The sequence below is a fragment of the Myxocyprinus asiaticus genome, chromosome 17 (genome assembly GCF_019703515.2).
Source record: "Myxocyprinus asiaticus isolate MX2 ecotype Aquarium Trade chromosome 17, UBuf_Myxa_2, whole genome shotgun sequence".
Classification (NCBI taxonomy): Eukaryota; Metazoa; Chordata; class Actinopteri; order Cypriniformes; family Catostomidae; genus Myxocyprinus; species Myxocyprinus asiaticus.
In genome coordinates, this window is record NC_059360.1 from 47,713,401 (window position 1) to 47,725,674 (window position 12,274).

At 37.3% G+C, this 12,274-nt stretch overlaps 1 protein-coding gene across 1 annotated transcript in view; it reads left to right on the forward strand.

Annotated features, from left to right (window-relative positions):
- LOC127455163 (1-phosphatidylinositol 4,5-bisphosphate phosphodiesterase beta-2-like) overlaps positions 1-12,274 on the forward strand; it is a 55,161-nt gene that overhangs the window by 15,588 nt on the left and 27,299 nt on the right. The window contains exons 10-16 of the mRNA XM_051722808.1: positions 938-1,084; positions 3,020-3,177; positions 3,566-3,648; positions 3,773-3,857; positions 6,218-6,431; positions 6,670-6,746; positions 10,702-10,798. Of these exons, the coding sequence (XP_051578768.1) occupies positions 938-1,084; positions 3,020-3,177; positions 3,566-3,648; positions 3,773-3,857; positions 6,218-6,431; positions 6,670-6,746; positions 10,702-10,798 (861 nt within the window). The remainder of the gene's footprint in view (positions 1-937; positions 1,085-3,019; positions 3,178-3,565; positions 3,649-3,772; positions 3,858-6,217; positions 6,432-6,669; positions 6,747-10,701; positions 10,799-12,274) is intronic.

Sequence of the window (12,274 nt, forward strand, 5' to 3'; positions counted from 1 at the left end):
TGGCATGTTTTAGCATATAGCTAAGCATTGCTAGCATGTTTTAGCATGTTGGTAGGTGTTACTAGCATGTTTTAGTATGTTGCTAAGTGTTGCTATCATGTTGTGAGACATTGCTAGCATTTTAGGCTACTAGGCATTGCTAGCATGTTCGGTGGGCATTCCTATGTTCCCAGGGTCCTATGTTCCCCAGATTAATATTTTTGAAATATAAGAGGGCCTGGGTAGCTCAGCAAGTAAAGATGCTGACTACCACCCCTGGAGTCGCTAGTTCAAATCCAGGGCGTGCTGAGTGACTCCAGCCAGGTCTCCTAAGCAACCAAATTGGCCCGGTTGCTAAGGAGGGTAGTGTCACATGGGGTAACCTCCTCGTGGTCGCTATAATGTGGTTCTTGCTCTTGGTGGGGCGTGTGGTGAGTTGTGCGTGGATGCTGCGGAGAATAGCATGAAGCCTCCACACACGCTATGTCTCCGCGGTAACGTGCTCAACAAGCCACGTGATAACAGATGCAGAGGCAACTGAGATTCATCCTCCGCCACCCGGATTGAGTCACTACGCCACCACGAGGACTTGAGCACATTGGGAATTGGGCATTCCATATTGGGGAAACCCCCCTCCCCCAAAAGATTTATGAACTATATATATTATATGGATAATATTTATGAAATATTTTAACTTGAAACGGGTCAAATTTGACCCGAACACTATAGGAGGGTTGATGTGTGTTAACAGAATATTGAAATGGGGAACTTAGGACCCTGGGAACATTGGAACCTGGGAACATAGATATGCTCCCCATGTTGGTGATGTTACTAGCTAGAGAGAGAGAGAATGGAGAGACAGATGACTGAAGTCAACATAATTATTAATGAACATGAGGGCTTTAATGACACTGTTATGTAGAATAAATAGAAATTGTTTTGTGTTCTGCAACCGCAGGTCAGATATCTCCAGATGGTTTGCTGTTCTATCTGATGGGATCAGAAACATCTGTCGTGAATTTGGACAAACTGGCTCAGAGTCACGACATGACTCAACCCTTAACACATTACTTCGTCAAGTCCTCTCACAACACCTATCTCACAGGTAAACATTTCATGAAGAACATTGAAATGCTGACCTTCAGAAGTTTTTTTTCCCCTTATAACAGACATTTGGACACTTTTTGAGCAAGTATCAACAATACTTTTTTGGGAGCACAATGTGATGAGTTAAAATGCCAAACAGTGGAAGAAAGGTTACAACAAAACAATAATACAAACGTACAATATTAAGCCCATTTCCCTTAAAGTAATCCACAACAAATTTCTAAGTACTTCTCTAAAAATTATAATCAGATTACTGCTACCTATTACTTTATTTAAAGGGAATAACATTACTAATTACTTTTAAGTTACTTTCTAAAAACACCACAGAAAAGCTTTTGTTTTTCCACTCAATGAATTCAAAATAATGTCTATAATTCCTCCTTGTTCACTGTCACATGCAAGTCCTACATTGAGCACCACGCCCTTCGGCTGTCACAATTAAAGTTTATATCTCGTAATTACGAGAGTTGCAATAGCGAGACATATAGTTACAATTGCGTGATATAATGTCGCAATTACGAGAAATAAAGTTGCAAGCACAAGATATTAAGTTGGTATGTCTTAATTACATTACTATTTATTACTAAATTACTTTTAAGTTACTTTCTTAAATAAAAGTTTTTCCGCTTAATGAATTCAAAGTAATGTCTATATTTCCTACTTTTTTGTTGTCATACCCAAGTCCAATCCTGAGCACCACACCCTTCAGCTGTCACAGAAACGCAAACAGATGTATGTTTTAAAAGTATTCTACATAAATATTATAATTTTTTAAGTATGTGTAAACCCAAGGAATGTTGGTATACTTAAAGGTAATTAACTTAATTGAAAGCTAGAAACTAATATGATTACAAGAATCTAAAATGTAATGCATTACACTACTTTTTTGAGCTAAAAGTAATTTTATTACAGTACTTTATTACTTTGTAAAACACTTTGTTACTTTGTTTCTGTTGTGTAACACCTTTCGATACAAATGGATAAATGTATATGGAGGGATTTCAATAACAAGTCATATGAGTCTATGTTTTATTTACACTTTATGGAATTTTATCAAATAAGTATTACATAAAATAGCTTACATGAGGGTATCACTGTAAAGTTCATTTCCATTTTTATATAATACCGAATTCTGCAATTTTATCAAAAAGGATGGAATGTTTTAGAGTGACACAAACTGACTAACACCGCAAAACATCACAAAATGTATCAAGTTATTGCTAATCCCAATTTACGTTTGTGCTGTTGTTTTCCCACCAAAAATAATGTCACTTCCTGGAGAATGATGTCATTGAAGGTGCACTGTACCTTTTTTGTTAGTGTCATCTTGGACTTACAGCGACACCTGGTGGCTTGGATGCAGCATCATTCAAAATTAATAGTTTTCAGTCAAAGATGTGATTATAGAAATTCACTATTAACAGTCAGCCATGATTACATGTAATCCAAGAGTGAAAGTGCCCAATAGCAGGGTGTTTAGCAGTAGTATTCGGCTGGTCATGTGATTCTAACATGGCAGCCCCCATGTGTGGAGCCTCTCCATGTAGAATAAAACAGCTTTTATTAGGTTACTGATATGACTGCAGTCTTCATCTCGTGTGAGTTGTCATGATTATACATATGTTTCAAAATTACAATTCATTTCTTTATGTGTAAAACTTTTTTAATAATGAAAAAATGACTGTGTGCACCTTTAAGGAACTGGCTTTTGTTAATTGGAAGTAAAGCGTTATTGCAATATTGGAAAGTAAGTGACATTGAATGCAAAGGCGAAAAGCTATACATTTGATTACCAATTAAAATAATGTTGCCAAAAAAAAACATGTTTGGTTTGAAACATTTTGATTGGAGAAGGGAAACAGTCTAACACAGGATGAAATGCATAACATGCATCTTTCAGAGTCAACCGTTCAGTTGTTGTGTCTCTTTGCAGCGGGTCAGTTAACGGGCGTCTCGTCTCCTGAAATGTACCGTCAGTGTCTGCTCGCCGGGTGTCGCTGTCTAGAGCTCGACTGCTGGAAGGGCAAACCTCCGGATGAAGAGCCGATCATCACCCACGGGTTCACCATGACAACTGAGATCCTGTTCAAGGTCTGTTCCTATGATTATGGGATGTGCGGTGGAGGCGGGCGGGCCGATTATAATAAGTAGATGCTAAATTTGTCAGTTTGTGAGAGTCAGGAAAATGTTATGAAGCAGTCATAGATGTAAAATTAGTCAACAAACTTCAACCAATTAGTCACTGTGATTTACAAAAACAAAACTTTAAAACATGGCCAGGTCTAAGGGGGGCTGGGGGGCTACATTGCCCCCCTTGATTTTCCATGAGGCCCCCATGAAACATCTGACGCCCCCCAGACCTAATTTTAAAACATCTGAGATAAAGTTGATATTTTAATGAAACATAGCAAGACTTCTGAGGTATGAAAGAGTTACATCTGAGCAATCAGTCCTCTTGGATGTTTATTTTCCATGACAGGATGTGATTGAAGCCATCGCTGAGAGTGCATTCAAAACGTCCAAGTATCCAGTTGTACTATCATTTGAAAACCACGTGGATTCGTAAGCGCTTTATTATCATTCACAGAATCAATCCTCATATGAGAATTCATCTTTATACTGCAGGTTTCATGATGTGTTGTTTCTGATATTATATCAGTCGATAATTTGTTCATATTTTGGTCAGAGTGAAGCAGCAGGAGAAGATGGCAGAATACTGCAGGACGATATTTGGAGACGCTCTACTTGTTGATGTGCTGGACAAATACCCGGTTAGTTGAGCTGTGGAACTAGTCTTTCTATCTGAAGTCTTAACCCTCCTATGGTATTCGGTCATTTTTGACCAAAATAAATTTTCCTTATTTAATAAAAATGGTTTCCTTTATCTGAGCAGTTCAAGACTACAAGGTGACTTTTCCTCTATTTGCCATCTGAACATAAAATTATTATTTTTTTTTTAAATTGGGCTTGATTCGATAAGTCTAAGTGGTCGTTAAAAAAAAAAAAAAAAAAGGCGACACCTTTGGTATTCGCGGTCAGAATTGACCGACCATTGAACATGAATGGGAAAGACCAAAAAACAGAGCCATTTATAAATCTGTCAAATACAATCAATAAATCAGCCACAATGCAGAAAAAACAGATAGAAATTACAGGGTGAGACTCTCAAACATCCTCAGCAAAACATACACACCCACACACACTTACACACAAAAATGAACTGGTGAGACTATAACACAGAGCCTTTTTTAACATTTGTCTAAAAAACTAAAAACAATAACACACTCACAATGCAGAACACAGACAACAGAACCAGAGCATCAATAAGTGGAGCTCTACAGCCATCTTTTGGTCATTGTTGGCATAACAAACACACACACACACACAATTGCACATTTATTGCACTGATTCTTCTGTTTTAGACTCTAATTGAATTTTCAGAATTTTGCAGTACATTTCTGTTTCTTGATGTTAATGTTCTTGACATTATTATGCATTTAATTTGAGTTATACAATTTTTAAGTTTGAAATAAATTATTGATTGAAAAATGCTTATTCTGTGTCTTCTCTTTGTAACACCATGGTCAGGTTTGATTGCAAGCAAAATGACATGCAAAAACTGACACTTCAAATAAAATTTAAATGCTAAACTTTGAGAAATAATAGGATGACAATGTCTAAATACATATCCAAATGCATATCTTGTGATAAAATATACAGCTAGGTTACAACAAGCCATCAGACTACACAGTATGTGTCTACAGTCATCTACTGGCCGTTACTGGCATGACATGGTGTTCAAGTCATGTTATTTATATTTTGTTCACCAGATGGCAGCAATCTGTCTCCAATTTATGTCACATTCTCATATTTTCTTCATGTTTCAACTAATAGAAGTGAAGGTTCTGAATAAAAAATAAATAAATAAATAAATAAAACAATGTGCTTATTTGTATATGCAAATTAATGGTAAAATTTACAAATGTACTTGTAAATAAGATAAAAATAGCATAAAAAAGGATACATACAGTAATTGCGTAATTTTATTGTTCTTCAGGGAGGAAGAAATTGTATCATTATCATCATCATCAGTAAAAAAGGGTTATATATCTGACCTTTCTGGTCAAAAATGACCACAAATACCAAAGGGAGATGCCCTTTCTCAGGACCATAGGAGGGTTAATCGTGAGACAATTCTTACATCATGACTGCGCAAAAATCAGGATTTCATGCATTTCATGAATTGCAATATGATTTGAAAAGACAGAAAAAAGAATTTACTGAATTGCAATTCATTTGAATTTTTCCATATAGCATCATAAAATGTCCACCGCATTGTTTACACATAATTTAATAAAAATAAATATTGACTATTGATGAAATAGTATATTGAGAAAAATAGAGCATTATTGCAAATTCATAAGTTTCTTTTTTACACCATGGTGTGTTAAGTTAGGTAATTTGCGTATTAATATAATATAATATAATATGCATTAATTTAAATTAGGGCTGTCAATCGATAATTTTTTTAATCAAATTAGTTACATGATATGCTGTTTCATTATTCGCATATATTAATATTTGCTGGAAAGTGCCCCTGCAAAAAGGTAATTCAATATATAATAATCCAAATAATTATAAATATATAATATAATAATTCTGATTATTTAAAGACATTGCATTATAGTAGCAGATGAGTGCAAAAAGTGGCTTTATAAGTCAATATATTGTTTTGAAATACGTTGGTAGGAAAATTCCTTATGGTGGTGGTGTGATTAATTGCATCATTTTTTTTAATGCATTATTTTATACAATTAATCATACTGAATTAACATGTTAAATCGACAGCATCTATTATTTAAATAGACTTTTCTATGTGTTTTTATGCAATGTTTCTGGAAATAGCCCATACAGTATGTTGTGTATATGGTAATCTATTCAAAAAATGTATTATTAAAAATGTAATTTCGTTTTAATACCGCTTCCTACCTACAATTTTGCACTCTGTTTACTACCTGAATGGCGCATGATAGTTCTGATGTATTTCTACACTAAGCTAATTTAAATTACAAACATCTAAAAACAATTCTACTCAATATCTAATCTAATATTCAATGGTTTTGGTTCTCAGCTCAAGCCAGGTCATCCAGTCCCGAGTCCATCTGAGCTGATGGGTAAAATACTGATCAAGAATAAGAAAAGCAGCTCATCTCCAAACAAAGAAAACGCAAAGAAAGCTGTTACCGACCAGCCACAAGTAGCTGCAGAGAGTTCTGAGTCCAATCAGAGTGATGATCCAAGCCAACCTGCTCCAGCAGAAGGCCAGGATGCACCTGCCACACAAGGTAAACAGAGCTAAAAACAAGTCCCGAAATTGAATTTATTTATTATTTATTTATTTATAACTCCAAAATGACAAAAGAGCATTATTAAAGTATCATAAAGTTAGTTCATGTGTTGTAGACTTATGTTATTTTATTTAACACAAACCTGTTGCAAAGTTTGATTTGGGAGGCTGTTTTTTTTTTTTTTTTCAAATGCAACAACTGAAACTAAAAGGGGTTTTGTGTCGGTCTGATACAGATACCCGTGATGAGCCGACTGAAGAACAGGACGATCATGATGAACAAGATGAGGAGAAGATGAAGAACTCTGATGAGGTAAAGTACTCTGTGATTTACTTGTAAAACACATGAAAAAGTGATCATTTACTCATCCTCATGTCGCTTCAAACCCATATGACTTTCTTTTTTCTGTGGAACACAAAATGAGAAATTCTAAAGATATAGTTTTTAAAATATCCTGAGTTGTTTTTCATATAGTAAAAGTAAAAGGGCACCAGAATGGGAGGAAAAAGCAGCATAAAAATATTCCACATGACTTGCGCTCAATATTCTTATATTGTGTGCCATATTCAGTAATTTAATTTAATTTAATTCATGCACATTTTAGTATATATTTATTTAATTTTTTTAACTCCAAAATGACAAAAATGCACTATAAAAGTAGTCCATATGACTTGTGTTCTATATTCTTATATTGTGTACCATATTCTGTAATTTAACTTAATTTAATGCGCATTTTTGTATGTATTTATTTTATTTTATTTTTTGAAATTATATATCTAATCCTAAAATGACAAAAAAGGACCATAAAAGTATCATGAAATTAGTTCATGTGACTTGTGTGCTATTTTCAATTACTTAACTATCAATACTTTAATAAAAAAAGGTATTAGGGGTTCAAGCACAAATAGCAGAAAACCTATTGTAATTGCTAAGATTTGTATTATTATTATTCTGCCCTGAAACTGACCGTGCAGACCAAACTGTAAGGCCTAGAGACATGAAACTTTGGGGGAATGGGATTGGCCTATAGATGGCGATGTAGCAAAGGCGAATCATTGGCTCAAGACGAACAAAATGAATATCACCATTTGCATTTTCCGCAAAACCTACTTTTACGATTTAGTCCTTGGCCATTCGACCGATCAGTACCAAACCAGTGCAGAAAGATTCAAAAAAAGTTTTGATTCATCGTTGCAACGGTATGCAGAAACACACGAAGCGTGAGTGGCCACTTTTACGCAAATGCCTATAACTCTTGAACGGTATGAGATATTTTCACAAAACTCTTGAAACTTATGTATGGGGTCATTCTGAGGACACATTAAAAAAATTACCAACCTCGGCCATTTGGTGCCGCTATAAAAATGAAAAACCAAAAATTGCTCTAATTAAGGAGCCATTGGTCTGATCGACCTGTAATTTTGCATGCAGTGTCTTTGTCCAAGGTGCCATCAAGTTCTATGTATCTTGAAAAACATGGCCGCCATCGACCAATCAACATTCAGTAGCTTTTAGACAAGGTCAGCAAAGGCCGATCGAAACCAAACGCGGTGGGCATATTTGACTCTTGGCCCTAGAAGTCTGTGCAAAAATACAAAAAATGTCCACTGGGAGGCGCTATTGCTTTTTACATGCATGGAAATCACTGAATATTAGGACATATCACATGATAGATCTCCACTTGCTGAACAACTTTGCCTCAAGAACAATTGGTGTCAAACAAATCCTTCGTTACATTTTTAAGATTGTTTAAAAAACTTACTTTTGCAAACTAGTCCTAGGTTTTTTACGTGACAGCAACAAAACTTGTACATGAAGAATCTTTGGACAGCCTAGATCAATAATTATCAAAAAAAGTTCAACTTTTTATATGGCATTGCTCTAACAGGGTAATGTAAACATATTGGTGTGGCCCAGATTACACAAAAGCCAATAACTCCTAAACGATAAGTCCTATTTTCATCATATTCAGTACGCATATGCAAGATATCATTTGGAATACGCATGCCAAATTTTGTGGAGATCGGACAATAACTGGCGTTATAACAGTTATGAATGTTTGTGCTATCTTGTTTTACATGCATGCGAATGGTTGTATATTCTGCAATGTTTCAGACAGACACACATTATTCATATCATATAATAGGTCTCATCATTCTGAACAACTTTGCCTCAAAAACCATGCATTGACGGTTGATGCATGCTACCTGCAGGTTTTATCTTTTTTTTTCTCTCTTTATATACCCATTCCATTCATATGCCCTGATAAAACTGTAACCCTTTACCAATGATATTCCACACACAAATTCAAACTCAACAATCCTTTATGCCACACATACTGCTCATGCCCTGAACTACATAGACTGAGAACTGCACTCCAGATACTCTTGTCTACATAAGCATATTAGACACACTATTAGCCACTTAATTATTTCTATTCCTGAGAAATCTTCCACACTGTTTTCATATGATTTCTGAGATTCAATGTATAGTCTTGTCGGCTGTTAAGGTCACATAACCTTAAACCGAACTAAAAATACTAAACCTTCCTGAAGAGTCAATATCTTTCACAACACATACTCTTCCTGCATTCCCATTTACACTTTCAAACATATCCTTAGTACTCCTAGCACACTCCATTTCTGGCTTGTTCAACTAGTCAATATACACTACGCTTTTCTCTGTAACCTCAGGGTGTTGCAATAACCATATCCTAAATCCATACTGCCTTGTGGCATGATACCTTTTAACCTGTCTCTTTAACTCATGCAAGCAGAGCTTTATGCTGATGTCAAATATGCTTAAGTTTTCCACAAACGTTTTCTCAACCTCCATGCATCACATGAAACAACCTAATAATTGTTTACCATACAACTGTTGTAAATACCTTGTGCTATCAATTAGCATCTCTCCATCTTCTGTTAGAACATGTGCATGCCTCCACACAACACTGAAATTGATGACATTACTTTTTACAAAGAACAGCACCAAACAATTGTGCGCTGATAATATCTCTTTATTTGAAAATGCAGGATAGTCGGGGGCCTGGGTAGCTCAGCAAGACGCCGACTACCACACCTGGAATCGCGAGTTTGAATCCAGGGCGTGCTGAGTGACTCCAGCCAGGTATCCTAAGCAACCAAATTGGTCTGGTTGCTAGGGAGGGTAGAGTCACATGGGGTAACCTCCTCGTGGTCGCTATAATGTGGTTCTCGCTCTCGGTGGGGCGCGTGGTGAGTTGTGCGTGGATGCCACGGAGAATAGCGTGAGTCTTCGCGGTAACGCACTCAACAAGCCACATGATAAAATGCGCGGATTGACGGTCTCAGACGCGGATGCAACTGAGATTCGTCCTCTGCCACCCGGATTGAGGCGAGTCACTATGCCACCACAAGGACTTAGAGCGCATTGGGAATTTGGCATGCTAGATTGGGGAGAAAAGGGGAGAAAATCCATAAGAGAGGTCTGGGTAATTAAATCAAAAAATGGCCACCAGAAGACGCTATCATGTTTCACATGCATGTTAAAGGCTGTATATTCTATAGTGTTTCACAAACACAACTTTTCCATATCATATGCCAAACCTCTTCATTCCGAACAGCTTACCCTCAAGAATCATTGGTCAAAAAAAGTTGTTTGTTACATATTTCTCATTATTTAAACATATGGGTGTGGCCTCTTCAAAGAAACCTGTTTTCATTACATTTAGTACGCATATGGGGAATATGCTTTTGAAAAAGCATGCAAAGTTTCATGAACATCAGGCTATAGGTGATGCTATAACAGTCAAAAATATTAAAAGCATGGTATATTTTCCTGATGTTGCTGTACATTTCATTGCTTTCTCTACATTTAGGTCTGAATTATGCTTCATATCTTGTAACACATGCACTCAAAGTTCCTATGCTGCTTGAAACCCCGTTAATTGCTGCTTGCAGCTTTTGTTTTATGTCTTCTGAAGTCATCTTATTGCTTTGTGTGACGAACAGACTGAAATTAAGTCATTATTCGCTGAAAACAAAATTATCCGCTGTAGCTTTCTCTTGCCATTGGCCCTTGAGTGTCACATGACCAAACATCATTTATCAAAGCGCCATGCTTGATTTAAGAGCTACAGCAGAGGGGAAGATTATTAGAGAAATATCTTTGGTTTAACTATTCTGTGTAGTAAAGATATCCTTTAAGTTGTTTTTGGTAAGTGATCATCTGCTAAAAGAAGAGTTTATTCACCTTCTGTTTAGCTCTTATCATTTTGATTTCCTCTCAGGGTACAGCTGGACAGGAAGTGACAGCATATGAAGAGATGTCAGCTATAGTCAACTACGTTCAGCCGAACAAATTCATCTCTTTTGAGAACGCAGCAAGTGAGTTTAAACGTACTTGTTTTTATAGACACGCTTACAGTGCATCCGGAAAGTATTCACAGCGCTTCACTTTTTCCACATTTTGTTATGTTACAGCCTTATTCCAAAATGGATTAAATTCATTATTTTCCTCAAAATTCTACAAACAATACCCCATAATGACAACATGAAAGAAGTTTGTTTGAAATCTTTGCAAATTTATTAAAAATAAAAAACGGAAAAAATCACATGTACATAAGTATTCACAGCCTTTGCCATGACACTCAAAATTGAGTTCAGGTGCATCCTGTTTCCACTGATCATCCTTGAGATGTTTCTACAACTTGATTGGAGTCCACCTGTGATAAATTCAGTTGATTGGACATGATTTGGAAAGGCACACACCTGTCTATATAAGGTCCCACAGTTAACAGTGCATGTCAGAGCACAAACCAAGCCATGAAGTCCAAGGAATTGTCTGTAGACCTCCGAGACAGGATTGTATCGAGGCACAGATCTGGGGAAGGTACAGAAAAATTTCTGCAGCATTGAAGGTCCCAATGAGCACAGTGGCCTCCATCATCCGTAAATGGAAGAAGTTTGGAACCACCAGGACTCTTCCTAGAGCTGGCCACCTGGCCAAACTGAGCGATCGGGGGAGAAGGGCCTTAGTCAGGGAGGTGACCAAGAACCCAATGGTCACTCTGACAGAGCTCCAGCATTTCTCTGTGGAGAGAGGAGAACTTTTCAGAAGAACAACCATCTCTGCAGCACTCCACCAATCAGGCCTGTATGGTAGAGTGGCCAGACGGAAGCCACTCCTCAGTAAAAGGCATATGACAGCCCGCCTGGAGTTTGCCAAAAGACACCTGAAGGACTCTCAGACCATGAGAAACAAAGATTGAACTCTTTGGCCTGAATGGCAAGCGTCGTGTCTGGAGGAAACCAGGCACCGCTCATCACCTGGCCAATACCATCCCTACAGTGAAGCATGGTGGTGGCAGCATCATGCTGTGGGGATGTTTTTCAGCGGCAGGAACTGGGAGACTAGTCAGGATCGAGGGAAAGATGAATGCAGCAATGTACAGAGACATCCTTGATGAAAATCTGCTCCAGAGCACTCTGGACCTCAGACTGGGGCGAAGGTTCATCTTCCAACAGGACAACGACCCTAAGCACACAGCCAAGATAACAAAGGAGTGGCTCCGGGACAACTCTGTGAATGTCCTTGAGTGGCCCAGCCAGAGCCCAGACTTGAACCCGATTGAACATCTCTGGAGAGATCTGAAAATGGCTGTGCACCGACGCTCCCCATCCAACCTGATGGAGCTTGAGAGGTCCTGCATAGAAGAATGGGATAAACTGCCCAAAAATAGGTGTGCCAAGCTTGTAGCATCATACTCAAAAAGACTTGAGGCTGTAATTGGTGCCAAAAGGTGCTTCAACAAAGTATTGAGCAAAGGCTGTGAATACTTATGTACATGTGATTTATTTATT